At 32.3% G+C, this 21,744-nt stretch overlaps 1 protein-coding gene across 1 annotated transcript in view; it reads left to right on the forward strand.

Moving 5' to 3' along the window:
• The window catches only part of side-VII (sidestep VII transmembrane protein), a 278,712-nt gene extending 270,772 nt beyond the window's left edge, over window positions 1–7,940 (forward strand). Inside the window, exons 13-16 of the mRNA XM_077445052.1 lie at window positions 2,070–2,203; window positions 2,292–2,472; window positions 7,731–7,849; window positions 7,914–7,940. Coding sequence (XP_077301178.1) covers window positions 2,070–2,203; window positions 2,292–2,472; window positions 7,731–7,849; window positions 7,914–7,940 — 461 coding nt within the window. The remainder of the gene's footprint in view (window positions 1–2,069; window positions 2,204–2,291; window positions 2,473–7,730; window positions 7,850–7,913) is intronic.
• The last annotated feature ends 13,804 nt before the right edge of the window (window positions 7,941–21,744 follow it).

The raw sequence follows: 21,744 nt of genomic DNA on the forward strand, positions 1-21,744 counted from the left end.
CGATTAAACATACAATATTCCTGTAAATTTCAATTTCAAATTTTATATTGATGAAATATCAGGATTCGTGAACAAAACGTTGAAATAAATAATTAAATCAAACATTAATGTATACGCAATACGGACTGATTTATACGCAATACAACTATTTATAGGTACAATTCGTCTTTCTTACTCGATTTAGAGAGACAACAAGAAATTTCGGATTAATCTATTATAAAGGCAACTCATTTATGTATCTCAGCTGCTGCTGTTTACATAAATAAAATATAGATAAAATATAAATCATGTGCTTTATTTCGCTATCTATAAAAAGTGAGGATATATTTTCGAATTTTCAAAATTTTAAATGGAAATCAAAATATGCAGCTTGAAAAGAAAACATTTTTGTGTGCACACGTATTTTGCTTATCCTACAGAACTATGTAGAACAAATACGTATCCGAGCAAATTTACATACAGGCAGTCGGCTTATGATTTCAAACGTGCATTTCGAATTTTTGTTTTCCGACTGCATAGCACTGGAAAACCGCTGATTTCAACGAAAAATACACACAATATACAACTATATTTAAAGTCGTACACGTTTGCCGAAACTGAACGCTTTTGAGTGTATTATATGTGTGTATGCGAGATTTATGCAACGGCTGCTGCCAGAACAGAGGTACAAATGAGGATATTCACCCCAGCCCTCGAGTCCTGACTAATATCGGGCTGATCCTGGCGATATAGACGAGCAAGATGAGGAGCATTAAGGAGCTCTCCTCCGGCAATATCCGGATATCAACGTGTCACGTGTGACAGATAGTTTGGTGTAACAGAAGCGACGACCCTTCAATGTGGAGAGGATGATCGTTCGAATGTGCAAAATTTTCAAAAATATAGCGAAACGACCTGGATGTCGTACTATCAAATAGCAATTTTGAAATAAGTTTGACATAAAACCACATCTTAACCAGCAGCGTGAACTGGCGGTTAGCATATTACGCTTTTTATTTTGCTCGGTTTGGTCATCAATATGTGTGGAAATGAAGTCCACTATGTTTAAAAATACTGCATCATCTTTCTTGGTGACGTATATTGTCCTCATTGGCGCATTTGTCCACACTGTTCCCATCGTTTTTTCCCTTTTCGCCACTCTCTCGCTTTGTCAGATTTTAATTGTTTAAACGCTAGAACTAGAGATTTTGACTGATTTGAATTCAGAATCGATTACTGATCACGTATTCATGAAATGTGTGTGTGATCTAGAAAAAATGTGTGTGTGTGTCTGTTTGCCTGTGTATCTGTGCGTGTGTGTATTTTTTTAACACCGTTAGTCCTATCGAATTGAAACATAGTATCGGTTACTGAAATTCTTATCGATACGACGTAAATTTTTTTCAAATTTTTAAGTTCACTGGAAATGGTACCTCCCCTTATAGGTGTCCCTTTTTTTAAGTTTTTGAATTCAATTATCTCCCAAACCGCTAACTGAATCGGACTGAAATTTTTTTACATGTAATAGAAATAATAATCTTTATAACCTTATATTATATTATTTTACATATTTTTATCTGAACCGGAAGTAATACTTACTTTACTGTAGAGCAGCGGTTTCCAAACTTTATGCAACTACGCCTCCCTAAAAAAAAATATTTTCCGCGCCTCCCTACCTTTTATTTTTAATAGATATAATAATATAGACACGTTTTAAATAATAAACCTTTATTTAAAAAAAAATACTGAACACTGCAATAGACAGAATAATCAATAGACAGCCTCCCCTGGCAATAGTCCGCGCCTCCTAGTTTGGAAACCGCTGCTCTAGATAATCGAGGTTTTTTATGTTTTTCTCAGAAACCTTCTGGTTTATTGAACTGAAATTTCATAAGTAGAAGTTTAAGCATAATTCCAAGTTATATATAAAATCTGGTAAGCATTCCTCAACCGGAAGTGGCAGTTTACTCTTTTTTTTACTCTATTTTTCTTCCACTATTTTTTTTACTCGTCAAGACCGAGTATTTGAAATCAATCAGATCTTCACATATGTATGCCAAGTTTTAACCAGGTATTGTTTTTGTCCACAGGTCGTCCAGACCAGGTACACAACTGCAGCATCCTGAACGTGTCCATGAACTCGTTCACGGTCCGTTGCGCTGAAGGATTTAACGGAGGTCTGCCGCAAACGTTTCTGCTCGAAGTCAGAGAAACTAATTCCCAGGTGAGCGAACAACTCCAAAGCCGCCCAAACTCCTACTTTATTACAGATCAACTTTGATTAATTCTTTTCCGATATTTTTCTTGTGCAGGAGATGAAAATAAATCTGACGTCTGCGGTCCCGAGGTTCGCAGCCTCTGGCCTGGAGCCAGGTCATCATTACCTGGCCGGTGTGGTCGCGTACAATCCGAAGGGCAGAAGCGAACCTGTCGTGATGCAGACGTCCACCTTGCGTCTCCCTGAAAAGCAATTGACATCAGAAAAGGGGATTGGTAAGGATTCCTATATTTATTAGTGAATAGAAGGCAATTTATTTCCCTTTTGATATCGAGCTCACTTTATCATATCTTACCTCCCCATCCTCCAGCTCTATTCTCGTCCGATATAAAAATCAATTCACTTATATTCTATATCGAATAAAAGGGAGTACTACAATATGCTCATTGTGTACGTATCTGTGTATTCCATCGTTTCTCACAGTACAATTGAAATAATAATGTGAAAAATGTTGGGCTTTAGCATATCGTTACCCTGTCTTGTATGCCTCATAAATCCACTTTCAGTCAACAAAAATAAAATCAAACTGTCGATGAAAGAAGTATATACAGTGTACTCTTGATTATCAGGATGAATGCTGGAGAGTATGCAACCGGATTATTGAAAAACATGGATAATCTAAATTATCAAATTTCAAAATCGTTTCCATTGTTTTTTGAATTCTTTTTATTATTACGAAATTATGTTCACAATAAATCTTATATATATTTTAATAGCTACTGATCTACTGATCATTTTCTATTTTACAATTTTAATTTAATTTTGTTGGTAATCATAGTATTATATTATTCTAATGCTAATGTACAGCATAATAGGAAAAATAGCTCAAAAACCTATTTACACTTCTTATAAATGCTCATAATACATCTAATACATAATACTAATTACAGACTCTCTAAATTCGATGACCTAAAGCAGATTTTGTTTAGGTAATCTTTGTTTATACCTGAAGGGTATAGGCATTTTGTTGTATTTCCATTGTTTGAGTGTCTTTTGTGAGTAAGTGTGTGATTGACAATAGAAACGATTTTCGTTAATCTCCACATTTCCGATTTATCACTTGCCTAATCACTAATCCGATAAATATATTAAATTTCAATGAACAAAACAGTTTTATTGGTTTTACTTTCGACCAAGATTTTGCTATTCCGTATACCTACATACTAATTTTTTCTAGAAATTGATAGTCATCATCTTCCTCAGCAAAAGCTTTGAGAAGATGATACCACGGTAAAGCTGTTTCATTGATGATATGATACATCCGTCCGTAGAATTGTAGAATTGTAACATTAGGCGGTAAAAATTCAGTTGTCATTCAAGACTAGAAATCAAAAATTTTGCTTTTTTTATAAGAGATTATTATTGAATGCAAAATGTAATTAAATAAATAACTCAACATATGTAAGAATTTAACGAAAACATCCAACTAATCAACCAATGCTCCAAATCTACTCATAATTACGTATTCTCGTTCAAAAATAAATAAAATAAAATTAATGAATTAATTTCAAGCATGGGTAATCGAGAGTACATTGTAAATGATTTCTACTCCTCTTGATAAAAATCTAATTTTTGTAGAAATATGAGGTTGATACAAGTGCTTTAAATATTTAAGTTTAAATAATTAAAATCACCTTAAAATAAATGCGCTTTTTAATATTATTATTTTTTTTATATTAACAAACAAGTTCAGCTCTACATTGTATCAATATTGACCTTTATTTATTTATTTCAAAATTAAATAACTAAAAAAAAGGTACACTAATGCGATAGGTAAATACATACAATGTATGTAAAAAGTTTTTGCCACATTAAAAACAATAATAAAAAAACTCGATTATATTTTATTTTAATAAGAATTCCGAAATGTCGTTAAATATCAGTTTTACACATGTCGCCGTTTTTATGTCATAATTTAGTTTTATGCCACAATAAAAGTCCTTTCCGACTTTTCTTATTATTAACGCAGATCTTGTGCTAAATATATTTTATGTATTAACCTTTTATAGCACATTTTGTATAAAATTTTATTTTATTCGGAATATATTTGTAGAATTTTGACCTTTCATGGGTCCTTCAATTATAACATTCTGAGAAAAATTTTGTACTAAATAAATTACAAATCTGAGAAAGGTGGTATCGTATGTTAAGTATAATTCAACCATTTTTATATATAAATAGAACATAATATAAAATACTCTGTAATAATGAAAATAATTAATCAATTTCAATTTGTGTAATACAGTATTAGTCATAGTTTTTGTACGGTATTTAAAACGACAAAACAAATCGTTATCAATCAGCTCGCCGAGTTTCAGATTTCCCGTTATCCGCAAGAGCGAATCAATCCCAATCCCTGAAGGGCTTCGAGGGTTAATCCTCGCAATAAACGAAGTAGGCAATTTAACTTGCGGTTTAATTTATGTTTTCGTACCAGAAACCAACCGGAGAAAGTTTAAACAATTTTTGATGCGGTGCGAGCGGAACCAAAAAGGAAAAACCTATAGACGAGAGAACGAGAAAGAGACGAGAGACGAGAAGAAAATTCGAAGTCGAGGAAAAGCGAAAGTGAGAGGAGAGGGGGAGGCGGCAAGAAACGAGAGGCTTAATTATATCTTTGTTTGGTAAATTACCGTTTAATTGTTCGTTGTTCGTAGTTTGATAGACGGCTTCTGTTTCCCTCGTTTCGCCAATAAAAACGAAATCCCCGATGCTCAAACATTCAATTAGTGGGCCGGATTAAGCGGTCCGTCTCGGAAATCGTTTTGCATTTTTGATTAATCTACTCTCCTCCTCTTTTCTCTCCCTCTCTCTCTCTCTTTCTGAAATTCTAACGATTCGGATGCTTTGTATACAATTTTACCAACAGATGACCGATACAATTCATTTTAAGCGGATTTATCAACCCCTGAAAAGTAATGGCATATTAAATACTTCTATGAATTTTGATACCACAATTTTTCATCATCCCTATTTTTATCAAAGTAATTACTCTCATTATGTAGGTATACATATTTACTTTAAGTGTAGACTTCTATAGTTTTAAATTTCCGCTCAAACTCATACAAAAGTACGCAACGTAAGCGCGTATATACAAAATCTGCTAACGTAAATGACGAGGGTAGTGAATATAGTGGATAGAGTGAAGTAATTGAAATGGCAATGGGCAGGCCATGTGGCTAGAAGAATGGACTAAAAGTGGATAAAAGAAGTGTTAGAATGGTATTGGAGAAAATGCAATGGTAAAAGGAAAATGGATAGACGAAATCAGGAAAATGTGTCGGGTGAGATGGATGAAAGTTGCGCAAAACAAAGACGAGTGGAAGCGTTTTGGAAACGCTTTCATCCAGCATTTAATGATGACTGGCTGTAGATGATGATGACGATTTTTTCTAATACTTCCTTTTTATTGTTGCCATCAGTGTCATGATAGATTGACCCAAATTGAGTCAATGGCCGACCTGCAACCATATATAAATTTAAAGATGAATTGAAATCATAATAAAATTATGAGCCGATTTCGGAAGAACAGTTTCGACAACTAAATCAGATAAATTGGCACTATAATATGAAACGATTTATTTTGATGTCAAAATGATTTCAATTTGACCAACAATGTTACAACAACAGTTATGTATGTAGTTGAGAAATACCCATGGCTTAAAACTTTGATACTTGAAACAAATTAAAAACAAATATATGACATTTGAATGAAAAATTGAATAACTTTGTGACTTATGGAGATGAGTAAAATTATATGGCGTATAATTTTACTTATACTATAATTTTACTTTAACGTCTACGTATTTTATTATAATAAATTTGTATTTGGAAAATTTTCTTTTGAAAATATAATGTATGGTTAAAAATCTAGTAAATTTTGATATATGTAAGTGTGTAGGTCCATATTTTTCAATTTCATTATGATCTTATTATATTATGTGAGCTGAAGCGTGTTATGATAGTACTTGTAAACGATATCTGTGTTGTCTGTCTCTCGCCGATTGTAAAACGCAAATGAGACGGAATAAAAACATTTTTTCGCATTTCCTCACGGCCATTATAATTTGACTGGTGTTCTCCATTAACAAAATGAAAATTTAATTCTGTTTCTTGCGAGTGAGAGTCAGATTTTGGCGGACGTTTTATACGAACGTAAATGGATAATTAATTAGCTGGCGTGGATACCATTAAGCCTGAAATGGATTCCCTGATTTTGCTTTAATTAAATCTACATCAATTTCACAGGTTTTTTTCTACGGCGGTGTTACGTTTTTATTTTTAACGAATTTTTTCCTTCCTTGCTTTTCTCCAGTTCACAATCACCGACCAGAAAATGTTCATTTTTATTTATTCGTGTAATTAATGTTTATTGAACGGTAACGATAACCCTCTCGAAAGAATACGCTCGCTAGATATAACATTATAGATTATAAAAATAAATCTCAATATAATAATAATCATTCTGGGAATTTATAAAAAAACTAAAATGCTCGTGTAATCATAATTTTTATTTAAACTTTTAATAAAAATAGTTTCTGAAAACCCAATCATCGCTTCATACAAAATTTTATTCAAATTCAATTTTAATCTTAAAATATTATTTTATCTGCGATAACAAAACAGATCATGTTTTACATATAAAACATACTACATATATATTATTACTTCGTAACTCAATTTTTTGTCCAAGTTGTGTTCATAATGAAATAATTAATTTTCAACCATAGCATACAGATAGTTACAGGCTTCATTAGTTTCATTCATTATTACTGCTTCGTAAATCACTCTTCCGTCCAATTTGTCGATAAAATCATTTATTTTCCACCAAGAAATTCTGATTTCATATATGTATGTATATATTTATTTATTTCATTTATTTTTCTATACATTTTAGCCAGGAAGTATGTAATATGTAACATATGTACATACCTATATATTTGCAAGAATTGTAAATAGGTTTTTGAGCTCTTTTTCCTATTATGCTGTATTAACATTAGAATAATATAATACTATGATTACTAACAAAATTAAATTAAAATTGTAAAATAAAAAATGATCAGTAGATTAGTAGCTATTAAAATAGATATAAGATGTATTGTGAACATAATTTCGTAATAATAAAAAGCATTTAGAAATCAAAAAATATATTTGCATAGTCTTTAAAATTAACAACACTTTAAATGAGCTTTTCAAAGTCGAGATCATTTTTAATTACTTTTTTGGGACCAAAAAGAGTACATATGTACTTTAATTTTATTATATCAAATACCGTGAAACTCACATATATCTACATGATAACTATTCATTAGTTTAATAGTATTGGATTAAACGTACTAAAAAATCTTAAAATTTGAAGGAGTATTTTTAAATATTTTATTTTACTGTCAAAAAGTATTTTTAAATAGGATATTTTAAAAGTTTTATAATGAATGGGATTGATATTTAGTATTTAAAATATTTTTAATTTCAGATTCACCACACACAGCCTTCAAATTCACACCGATGATGAGCGTCGTAGCTGGTGCAGCAGGCGCAGTACTAATCGTTGCCTTCATCATATTCATTCTGCTCAGGAATCAATGCACAAAGGTACGAATGCAATGTCATATCAAATTATTGCAGAATTTTTATGAAAAAGATGATGTTTTCCCAGAGCGAAGTGAGCCTTTGTCTCGCTTAGCGCAATTGGTATTTCTTTCGGATTTTCCGCCGGCTTTTCCGGGTGCGCAAAAGTTCGTCCGAGTGAATCCAGAAGGCTCTATGTACTCTGCGGAAGAATGTCAGAAGATGTGACAGAATAAGCGGTGCAAGCTATGCTGCAGTTTATTCGGGGCTTGCAAAAAGTTATTGCAGTTTTGTGCAACTCGGTGTGCGCTTGGCACACGCTTGCGCACCGTGAAAATAGAAAATTAACGCTTCTGGTGCTACTCCGAGCTTGCAAAATTGCATCCAAATTACTTACGCATTCTGGACGAATTTTCCGGATGAGAATCGCTGTGTTAAATATTGCGCAGACTCATTTTCCGACGTTCTTATTAGTTTGGTTTATTATTTGCAACGGAATCCACAGTGGCGTTTAATCACTTTTTTATGATACCGTGACATTAATTTAATATTCACTCTTTACGACTATACTAGAATGGTTTTGTCGTATAATAAACTATTCTATCAAAAAATTGCTCTTCATCGCTTCAAATCTAATTAATAATAATAAATTTTATCCCAGACGATAGGAAGAATAGTAAAATCCCCATCGCCCATATAAATATAATATGTATATGTATGTAGATAATAAACACAATATTATTGAAAAATAATTTTAAAAAAATACATAAATAATTAATGTATTTAAATATCTTTGAATCGCGTTTTTGTTTAAAATGTTTCCGTTATTTGATTTTAAATTTAATTAATTATTTAAACTAGAACGATATTCTCAACGCAATAACTTACCTAATATTTCTTAACTTAGCGAACATTACTTACTATATGATTATATATCATATCACTTGTGATCAAATGAATATCAATTATTCAGCATTTATGATATTATACTTTAGAAAGCTACATTCGTCAATCTAATATTCATTGTATAATTTATAATTTCAAGTATTCTATTCAAGAAACGAATTTCAAAACAGAATAATCGGATTAACCAAGATAAATAAATTAAAATCCACGTTCTGTTGTATAACTTTTTAGTACTTCAATTTATGACTTTAAAAGATATTTAAAATATATATTATCGTTTAAAAACCTTAAGCTTACCTGGAAGTGGGCGTTTTTTTACATAATTTATTTAAATAATTTCTTTACTTTGTATAAAAACAAGTTGACATTGCCTGGCGTTACTCGGGTGGATAAAAATTTGAGAAAAACACTATAAATGGCTCATTCCATGGCCCATCTACAATTTAAGTTAGTTTATCATATCCAATCCGAAATCTGTAGATTTGCTTATTGGGGGATATACGTATGTATTTATACTCACCTACAATTTTACAACCATCCATAAATACCCGGATCCGGCGGGTTTTGAAGCCCGGATCCCAAGTCCGGTTTTTAAGTCATTACCCAACCGGGTCGAGTCCAGAAATTCTAGTTACTACGTACATAATACATAAAGTAAAAAATATTCAGGAAATTTAAAATGTCAAAATACATACATTTTCATAAAACAAACCAATCAATTTCTCCACCCTCATATATGTATACAAAGTGTCCACTTTCAACAACTCCATACAAAGTGTATATCTGCATCAATTTGTAGTTCCAAACCCCCGGAACAGTCACAACACCCGATTCCAATTATTACACCATATTTTCACGCGATCGCAACACCCACTTCATACATAAAAAGATCTCGAAGTAAATGGATCACATCCCGCATATATCCTCGCCCTCTCAAATATTATACAGTGAGTAACATCGAAGCCACAGAGGCGCTTTGAATAATTCATGTGAAAAGCGATATGGCCGATATCTTGTGAATTATCGCCGTTGCACCCCTGAGTGCGGTGTCGAGGCTGGTTTTGGGGTGGGAAGGTGGGAGGGTAGTTTCGTCCCATTTTTACAGTACCCGATCCACCCCTATGTCACACGACTACGTCTGCACTGCGTTTTATTGCACTGCAGCGACTCATCGCCCCTTATTCATACCTCACTTTGTAGTAGCACTGCTTAAATCGGATACGAATGCTGCTCCAGCTGCTGGAGATACTCTGTCTACATACATATGTATGTACATACATCGGTGGTTCTTAACCGTTTTTGTTCTATGGAACAATTAATCAGTACGAAGCACGCTATGAACCTATTTTCAGAATAAAATTACAAAATCGGCCATATTGTTTAAATGCTTTTTATTATTACTAAATTATGTTCACAATACATCTTATATCTATTGAAATAGCTACTGATCTACTGATAATTTTCTATTTTTACAATTTTAATTTAATTTGGTGAGTAATCATAGTATTATATTATTCTAATGTTAATGTACAGCATAATAGTAAAGAGATCTCAAAAACCTATTTACAATTCTTATAAATTCTCATAATACATCTAATACATAATATTTATTAAAAAATCTCTAAAGTCGACGATTTAAAGCAGATTGTGTTTGGGTAATCTGTGTGTTATACCTGAAGGGTATAGACATTTTGTTGTAATCACCGAGACTCTTCACAAGTGTGCTAGTATGGTTATTAGTGATTCTGTCATAGAATCTACTGGTTAGTTTATTAGTAATATCTGTAACAAATGAAATATTATAAATGGGAAGCAGCTTTTTCTAGTATATATGGGTGTATTATTAATTATTTTTATGGATTTATTTTGTATTTCTAGAAAGATAGTATTGGAGGCGTTAATCCATACAGGTGAAGCATAGTTTAATAATGGTAATATGAGTTGCCCGATATAATTTTATTTTATTTTGAGTTGATAAAGAACTATGACGATTAAATATTGGGTATATTGAGGATATACCCCGCATTGCCTTGCCATATTGATATAAAGTCTTGCGAATGACTGGAAATAGAGACTACATAGATCGACAGTCATTTGAAAAATCTTCAGCCTTTCAAATAGTATTCACATACGTTTTAATCGTGCAGAGATATGGCGAGTTAAAAACTAGTCTATCTTTTAAAATTTTCTGTATTTAATACTTTTTTATCTTGAATGAAAGCATTAATAATTCGTATGCTATTTGACAAGGTATCATATTGGTTTTCTTTTACCTTTTTACTATTATTTATAGAATAGTTGCAAACGGAATTAAAACTTCTATAGCTAATAATAAGCTTCTTTCAGAGAACATCAAAATTCTTCAAGGTTTTTGAGTTAAACTTCAAATTTTGTAGGTTTTTTATGGCGAGCTAAAATTGGGTTTATCTTTTTAGGCACTCTTTTTGATACAGTTATATTTAATATGTTGTTTCTATTGAATAAAGCATTGGATTTTAGAAATAAAGATATTAGTTGATTTTTTAAATCATTGATCATATGCTCCCTGAAATCTACTGGTTATGAACCCCTGGCCTAGATGCTCAAGTGCATGTCTTCAGATTTCATCCTCAATCGTGCCCGTTTCTCAAGGATCGAGCTTATGTGCGCAACACTTTGTAAAGTCGTATCTCGATTTGTATTCAAATTAGCACAGCTGGTCGTTGATCGGCCAACTGGAAGATACAGTTCAAGCTTGAAATGTGTTTAGCTTCCGGTTTGATCGTACGTCTTTTAACTGGCGAAATATTTAAATATAGAATCCAGTTTCATTCGTGAAGGCATAAAAGGATTTTAAATTAAACTTTTTCTAGCATTGGACATACATATGCAAGTTCAAACGTAGCTGCTCATTTTTCGTCCCATAAAGAATCTTGGGTATTCTCATTTAGCATTTCTCGATGAATTCAATACGATAAATCGAAAGATTAATATTAAAAAAAAATACAGCGTAATGATAAAACTATTTGGTAAATTCAAGGGTTTATCTATTTTAGTTTATGAATTAAGCATGATAAAATAAAAATATATTTGCATTATTATGTACATGAAGGGCTTTTTTCCCATTTAAATACTATTTTTTTTTTAAATATAAATAATATTTTTAGAAAAAAATGCCACTATTTACATAAAATACTGATTAAAAATTTAGTTAAAATATTAATCAAGTAATAAAATCTTGCAAGTAGCTATGTACATACATATATTATTATAAATATTCTTTTTCGCGTTTAAGTAATGAAAAGTTAATAAAATGAAATATATGCAAAATAAGCGGAACTAACCAAAAAGATACTACATATGTATGAACCGTTATAATTTAATGTGGTCCATTTTACTTCATTTCGAAAAATAGCTCCTAAAACATAAAATATAATGTTTTGCGATAAACAATATTTTAAAAATACTGGTAACCTGTAATACGTTTATTCTTCGTGTCCAAGATTTTTGACATATCGAATAAAAAAGTGGTAACATATTGTGAATTAAGTCCAACAGAAATAGTGTTTTGGAACTGAAAATTGAACTTCCACTACTTTGAAATATAAATGTTATTATAATAACCATAAATCCTATATAAAGCTAGCTTTTTACTATATTCTTTAATACGTTTTGTTTAACGTTTTTGAAAAATATCACTTTTATTTTAACTATGCTTTTTATCTGTACACTGGCGGAAAATTTCCTTATTCAACTGGATTTTTCCAATCGAAACTGACAAAATAGGTCTATATAAATGCAACCCAATAAAAAATTGAAAATTTTAGCACTCGGCTAAAATTTTTATCACGGTTGACATTTTTAAAGCTCATTCACTTTAAAAACTTTTTATTTGCAGCTGCAAATATACGCACATCTACATACATACATTTAATTCGCGCACTGACCCCAATTAAGACAACCATATCAATATACTATTTTTTTAGGACGGAGCATCGAGATCGAACGAGTGTCCCTAACCGGGGTCGAGTAAGACCCCAGTATTTTTTAATCAAAATATAGCTTTTCTCAATACAAAATAATGTGTTCAATATATATCTTATTAATCATTTTATACATCAACATAAAAATTTTTTAGCCCTATAGCATGTTTTTGACTATTTTTATGTTAAAAAATAGCGTATCGACATGCAAACGTACATAGGTAAGACCAACAGGCGACTGCATGACTCAATAACCACGCACCAGAAGTGACGAAAACAATAGCTTACGAAAATAAAGCTGTCTCTTTCTCTCGCATTGATTTATTGATCAACAAGAATATGCAAGTGAACCAGTGGTGTAGCAAAGGGGGGGGGTTCAGGGGGTCTGGACCCCCCCCCCCCCCTTGGCGGAATGCAGTCGGCGGCAAAATATCCCACTCCTGTCGCAATTGATCGTGTGTACCATTTTTGGATAGTTTTTTATCCCGAATCCATGACAGATTTTTAGGACGTAAACATATACTTGAAAATTTCCAATGTTTGCTTCCTGATGGAAAAAGCTTTCATTCATCAAGTGTTTTAAAAAATAAGATAAAGATTCGGGGGAAATTTACAACCAAGATATATTTTGTGGGCCTTGCATTCTAACTGGAGAGTTAGAAATCTGGTTTGCTTGTGACTTGCTTTATTAGATATTCATAGGGATATAAATGTTAGTGCCGAAAAAATATTAGATAAATACGCGAAGATTGGATCTGTGAATTTCGTACATTTTTAAAGTATTCATTATTTTTATTTTATTTGAATTTCATACCATATGTTTATTACGTATTTACTTTATTTTTATATGTTGTGATTTTATATTAACTAAATATAAATTATCTTGCCTTTTTTCCTGTCAAAACCCCCCCCTTGACAAAATCCTGGCTACGCCACTGAAGCGAACAGTCAAAAACATGACTTATCGCTACCGCCTTTAAATCATACTTTGGAACGTAGAAATGTATAAATGCATTTTTTTTTCAATGTACCCCTTTTCGAAATCATACAAAATCTATTAAAATAAATTTTTTGTAGTTCATTCTAGGAATACAACAAATATAGGGTGTATAGCTTTGAAAACCACATAGTTATTACGAAAAACGTAAAAATTGGAGGACTTGCATACCCCAATTCGGTGAGGGAAGGTTAAATTCAGATTCATTTATAAATGTTATTTATAAATATCATTTATAAATGTTAAATAAATAAATAAAAACAATCGGTGTAAAACTTCAATTGCACTCCAATACATAGCAGACATCTGCGCGTTCATATCAAACGAGCAAAATTCAATTTAAATCGCAACCCATAACAAAAACGTTTCTTCCTATGAATAACACAGCAGCCACATAAATAATATTCAACACAGAGGGCGCCACAATCGCGACTTTATCACACCGAAAATAAATTTCCATTTAACTTAGCCTCGCCTCGTTGATAACAGCACATATCGTACGAACGATCAGTGCATTTCAAAGTGAGTATTTGTATTATATACGTATATTTTATATTTTATATGATATAATACAATGCGTACGTTTATACGTAGATTTCATTTACAATGGATTATTGGACGTATTGTAATCTCGTCCATTTCCGAATGGCCGCTCATCGGATCGCGATACGAATGGAAAACGTTGCACCGTGAAAAATGGCCGCGATCCGTTTTTTGTATGAATTTTCATCATTTCGTCGACTATAAATATAAACGAACACAATAGAGAACACAGGGGAAAGTGGGGCATGTCATCGACAATCAAACGGAAAATTTTAGGAATATATTATTATATAGGTAGATATAAATATATTGAATACAGCCGTTCGTTCCGTTCGAATGGAATCAAATTACGTACACATTACGGATAGTGGTAACTTTATATTGGAGGTACATTTAGATATTATATATTATGTATTTTACAAGGATCGGTGTACAATTTCGACAAATCTCCCAGTCGTGTGATTTATGAGTTAAGCCGGTTATAAATTTTCCACGATTAATCCAATTAGGTTATTGATTTTTGAATGATTCGAAAAGATTAGGGGCGCGTACTTTGTTTTATTGTTTTGTTATTAAACTTCTCGCCGACTTGAATTTTGCTAAATTTAAAATGACTCCAAGGTTGTCTGGAACGTTGCCGGTATAAAAAAAGTAATAACCATTTTAAAACGACTTCAATTTCAATCTAATAATAATTTAATTAAGTAATTTTTAGGGGTTGAATGTCTATAAAAATGAAGAGAAATTTCTCTAAAGATTACGCAATGTACTATTTTCATAGAATTTTCATTTTGAACATAATATTTTAAGGCCCCATGTTATTGTTATTCAAATGTATACCTACATTTACGTACAATTATAGTTTGGTTTACGTAAAACGAAGTTATTTGGGTTAATTAATTTCATATTAAAATGTGAAGTAATTATTTTTAATTTATTACAATAATAAATTTTCTTAGTTCGCATACTATCCAAATAATATTATAATATTATATATAGAATATGATAATCTTTCCATTGTAGACATTTATTTATTTATTTAATAGAAAATATCTAACATATAATACTTACAATTTACTAAAGAGTAATCGACAAACGGTGAAAAAACTGTTTATTTTGTCATTTAAGCTGTTAAATATACCAACTACCAATTAGAACATACATACATACATATATGACTCAGATTTGTATCGATAAATTGTACAACTAATAGAAAGATAAATCAAATTGTCTGTTTGCTCCAGTAGACAAAGGGACAAATTTAATTCTGTGATGCAATTATGTAATTATAGAAAGCCCCCAAAATAGTAACAACAAAATTTTTCAAATATATTTGGACATCATCAGCTAGCATAGAGCCGTTATAAACACTATTTCTGTTTGATTTAATTCACAAATTGCTATTACATCTTTTAATTCGATATGTCCAGAATCTCGGAAAAACAGAATAAACGTATTACAGGTCACCAGTATTTTTAAATATTGTAAAACGTAAAACATTATATTTAATGTTTTGCAAAATATTTCTCGAGATGAAGAAAAGTGGACTATTGCCACTTTCACATATAACGGCTCATATTATTAACCTTGGATTTGAGAAGAGAATCAAATTTAAATGTATAGTTATGTACATATATTCAATCCCTGCCCATTTTGCACAGTGACCGATTCCAATATTGCGATATCGTTCAATTCCCAATTTAATATCAAAATATGTACACATTGGAATCTGAATATGCTATTACTCTGATTTACACAATGTGAAATTTCGACATAAATTTTGATTATGGCTATTATCTATTTAAACGTACATACATACGTGTAGAATTTTTCCCCACCCTTATATACCTATACATATAGAAAATTACTTCTTCCCCGAACCTTAATAACATTATTGAAAATAAAACGAAAAATTATGTTATATTTAGATACATATATTATGTATGTATTTAGAGTAGATTTTAATGGGAACATTCCCGTAGGAGATGTTTTCAAATTTTATAATATAAATTTGTGAATTTGGAGAATTTTTAAATATAAAAAAAAAATTGTGTATCCATTATAAAATGATTAAATCAACTTCAATATCGTAAACCTAACTACAGGTGAATATTTAAATTCATAATATTCTACATAATAATAGCTACATTTGTTCATCTACATATTATACATATGTATATAAAAATGAATGTCTATCTAACTCGAATAGGCTCCTAAACCACTCAACCGATTAAGATGGAACTTTCAGGATTTATTGTATCCATGTCCGGAAAGCTTACGGTAAAAAAAATCGCCAAAAACGGGAACGGAAATGGGAAAAACGGGAATGAGTGGCATTGCCACGCAATAATTTCAAATGTTTTTGTGTCGCGACCTGCGTTTTTAGCGTAAAATAAAAAACCAACTCAATAATTTCAAATGTGTTCGCTATCTGCATTTTTCCGACAAACGGAAACGGGAACGAGAACGGGAACGGGAACGGGAACGGGAACGCATGCCCGATTTAGCTAGAATAATAATTTGTATATAAAAACTGAGGCGATATACATATGTATGTATGTGGATATGTGGTAGACGCGTCGACCAGTATGCTACCCACTACCCCGCTATTCCGGAAGTGGAGGGGGGGTATGGAGATGTGCTCCTGATATTGCACCTGACTTGGAACGGGTGACGTCAGCGTCAGATGCGCTGCGCGGGAGCGTATCTGCACAGGACAGATATTATACATAGTTATGTATAATATCTGTCCTGGATGTAACGTTTTCACGTTAAATAATGTAATATCAAATTCATTATTGGAATAAACATATGTAAAAACATATATGTGAATATAGGAATATATTTTTAATGATATTTGGTTTGAATTTCATGAACCTTCATTTTTGTGAAAATTTATTATCCACACTTATGTATGTACATACATATAATACATACTCGGTACGACTCACACATATCATTTCATTCAATATAGGGTGTTTCAAACTACACGAATACTTTCGGTGGACGCATTTTGACGTCGACTTCGTGTTATTAAATATATGTAGTACATATTATATGTATGTATATTATAAAACTTTTGCACACATTTGATTTGGTATATTTATTTGGAAGGTATATTGTATTTTTCAAAAGACAGTGCTTTGAGAAACGACTCCTACGTAAAATATAAAACATTATATCATATATACAGATATATATATATATATATTTGTGTAGTACAATTGTATGTACATATGTATGCATACATACATACATATGTCAAATTTCCATATTCGAATAATAAATTATTTCTCAATTTATATTCAATTACATTTGTATTATAAATGTAAACATTTCCTTGTCATGAACTTACGTATATAAACAAAATTTAAAATACAAAATATTAGACTTTTGATAGTCAGTGCTAAAATTTTAAACATTCTGAATTTGACATAGAATTGCGACTATGTATATCTGAGATTATGTCGTTCAAAAGTTAGCAGCATACATAGATCAATGGTTAGCATGTAATGATTTTAATTGTGTTGTCACGGGTTCTATCACGTATGTTGCTAGCCAGACCTTGGATATGTGACTCCAAGGTCGATAGTCCTATCAGAGTTTGTAAATTTATCTAATTTCATTGAAATGGTTCCAGCAAATTAACAACCCTGTCCTATCCCTTACGCAAAAATTCGAGTTACCCCGATCTTCACTGATTTATAAAAATGCTGCAACGATTTGTTCATTGATGTCTCTGTGGCTGTTAATCTTTTACCATAGATGTCGTGCTAAGTAAATAGGTGTACATCTGTTTAAATATATATATATACAGTCCCACGACAGGAAATTAGAGCACCCGATTGAACAGCCGCTCTACGTTCATTTGTGACGCTCATAAATAACTCACTATGGGACCTTTTGGGCACATTTTGTAAGCTCATCCTTAAAGGCAACTCTATTCACTGACAAAATATAGCGGTACATTATCCTTCAAAATGTCTTCAAAAATAAAAGAAAGATGTTAGAAGTCAGTTTGCTTCTGAATTACGTTAAGTGTTGCTGTGCGTTCCTGCGAAGATTAATAATTATTTCGATACCGCGTATATGACATATTTATTTTGTATGTTTAAAACTATCTAAAAAAATATCCCACGTACAGCATACCGCATCCCTCGCTGTGTGATCGCGCCCTTATTGTGGCATTGCAACCCATCCCGGGTTCAGCTAGTAATTAACAAATAATTTCTAATCTGTATCAGTCATCGCGTTGGAGCAATATTATAAACGATGATTGATTGAATAAAATAATAAAATAAAATATAATGTATGTCAGAAATATATGAAATTTTGTATGACCTCCAAAATTATGAAATAATTAAATGTTAATAAAAATATATATATGTACATATGTCATTTTAATTTTCGCAAGAAATCCATTCTTGAAATAATTTCTTAAGCAGGATATAATGGATGCTTAAGACTACGAGCCATTGATTTCAAATAATTGAAAGTGTACAACAATGTGTTTTAAAATTGAAGGTCAAATCGACGTCTTTTTAAAACATGACATTTCGACATAAGCCCTTTTGGATCAAAGCTTCGCATATACGTATAATATTAGACAAATGTATATTTAAACCTTATTTTGTATTCTCTCCGAAATATTGCACATCAAATTGAAGTTGTGACGTTTTGCGCAGGATCGCAGGAGGAGGGGGGCCAAAGCAGGGGGCAGATCACCCCCGCTGGGGGCTGAAAGCGGGTCCCCAGCTGGGTCCCCGGGCAAGCCCCCTGTGAGCCCAGCCAAAGGAATCGTACAGGGGCATCCTGTCCTGGATCCTACCGAGCCAGACGAGAGGAATCCAGATATCATACCAGATCAAATAGACGGAGATATACAGGTAGGACGAAATGCCGACACGAATATATTAATATATTTTTGGAAAGTTTATGAAATTTTAATGTCGTTTCGCTCTGCAGCAGATTGATTATATGAGGAAGAGACAACATGTGTCTACGATAGAGACCAGCTCGCCTAGTAGGGGTATGGGGCCAGGGGGGCGAACTGTCCCCGTGGCGCAGCCCCGTCTGCTGGGGGCTCCAGCGGGCATTACTTACCGCCCCAACAGGAATGGGGGACCTCTGCAGGATATGCAGCATCAAGCTATGCAACCCAACAATATGGTATGTATGATAGAATTATTCTGAAGTGTGAAAGTGATCGTTGTATGTATGGATCTTATCAAAATTTTCCAATTTTTAAATTGGATCTTATCTATCATTTTCTCTTTCCTGACTCTCTCTCTTCCTTTCTCTCTTTGAGAACCACCTTTCAAACCTAACGTGCTTCTTTCAAAATGTATATTTTCTGTTAGCTTAGTACTTAATTTTCAATATAAAATACCCAATCGATTTATTTTATTATTATATATTATTAGCCCTTTGAGTGATGTCGTCTTTTCTGTTGAAAGCCCATCATGCTGAAAATTTTGCCAACATTTCCAACTAGAATTATTTAGAAATCCAATAGAAAGCGGGTATAAAAATTGTAGCTAATCCAAACAAACCCTAGATAACTACCGCCGAGGATTTCGAGTGTTGTAACGGTGTGTTTAGACTCTCTAATATATGTATCTTGCAACAATATAAAACAAACAAAATAAGTATATTAATGAATGTATTTTTCCAAAACTAGTTCCATCTTCTTGATTGTTGTTAAAATTTAATGCCCACAATCTAAATGCCAAGCCACAATCTAAAATACTCAGCAATTAGGGATTTCCATCGAGAAATTCTGCTATGGTCATTAATTCAGAAATTCCAGAGTATACCAGTCTTTATAAACCTTGACACAGATTACACGACCCATGTTCAATGCATTTTTTTTTTCAATGCTACCTGGAAAGGCTTAGCGAATAGTATTCTTGTTTATTTTGTACATGCTCAAAATACAACGCCTATCGGCGTTTTTCATTTTTTGGCACAACACCGATCGGCGTTGGTCAGCATTCAAAGGGTTAAAATATGACTTACATTTTAAATGTATTCACAGTCACATTCAATTGTACGAATTTTTAGATTTTAAAAAATAAATTTACTTTAAAATAAGATTTATTTTCACTTAAAATATTTAAAAACTTATATGCAAAATAGTACGTAATTTAAGTTCAACGAATTCAAACGACTAATATTATGCTTACATGTATCACATCCATCGCCTCGATTTATATGTAAATTTTTCCATACGAGTTCTATACAGAACATATATTTCCATTGGCGTTAAAATATTTCAATTTTACACTAAAAATATTACAAAATCTACTTTTCAAACTTCCAAACCCTTTCACGTACACTTTTCATCCCCTGGCGTGTAAGATGGATATAACATTTCCAACGTCACTACGAGAGTTACCTACACAGAAAGTAGCAAGTTTAAATTGACAAACTTCACAAACACGTACAGGACATCTTTCTACTGACAAACTTCCATCTTTATACATATAATACAATGTCATTATTTACATGAATCTATTTAATTTAATGCATTTTGTGCAGATTCCACCACCAATGGCGTATAGCACGCTACCTAGGGGTGGGCATTGGCCCCCATATGGGGGCACCATAGCGGGCGTGCGCCCCCTGCCCCAACCGTACCCTGCAATACCCCTCCAGCACCTCAGGACACTACCCAGAGGATACTCGGCTTCGCCCAGAATCACTCAAGACGACCATCGAGTGGTACAACAGCAGCAGCAGCTACAGCAGCAAACGTACGCCATAAATGGCGATGCAGGAAATTCGCCAGGTCCTGCCAGCGACGAAGATGCAGCAGCTTCCACCCCGGAAACACCCCTGATGATCGCCAGGGACAAAAGGGAAAGTACAGTCTGACAAACGACCCAACTCTAAGGCTCCATGGATCCTTATCTGCCACTCGGTGGATGTGTATAAACTGTTTTTATCAAATCCGTGTCGATGAAAGCGTACGCCCTCACATGCAAGTTTTCTTAAATAGATTTTTTATATATTTGATTTTTTCTATGCAGATGTTCAATTCGGCACAGTGACGTCCCAAATGTGTAAGAAAAGTTGGTCGGAGTAAGGTTGGTTTATAAATTGAAGTGCTTGCAAATTCGACTCATATCAAAGTGCACTGTTGACGTTTTAAATTTAATATGAACGATTCAATTTTATCATTTTTTATATTGAAAAAAAAACGGTACAAGGTGTTAAATATAATATAAATATAAAATTGACATTAATACATTAATTCATATAAAAAATCAATGTATATATTAATTTTGTATCAATTACGTATGACTTCCTACGGTACGTTTACGATTGAGTGAAAAAACTAATCCGCATAGTGAATTTGTTAAGTTTTTATTATTATTTTTTATGTGATGATGGTAATGATAATATAATTATTTATTAGAAATAATTTTATTGTTATCAAAATATTAATATTGGAAAAAGAATTTCTGAAAATGATATATCTACGTTATTTGAATTTATAGTCTTTGTAT

The sequence above is a fragment of the Arctopsyche grandis genome, chromosome 13 (genome assembly GCF_051622035.1).
Source record: "Arctopsyche grandis isolate Sample6627 chromosome 13, ASM5162203v2, whole genome shotgun sequence".
NCBI classification, from domain to species: Eukaryota; Metazoa; Arthropoda; class Insecta; order Trichoptera; family Hydropsychidae; genus Arctopsyche; species Arctopsyche grandis.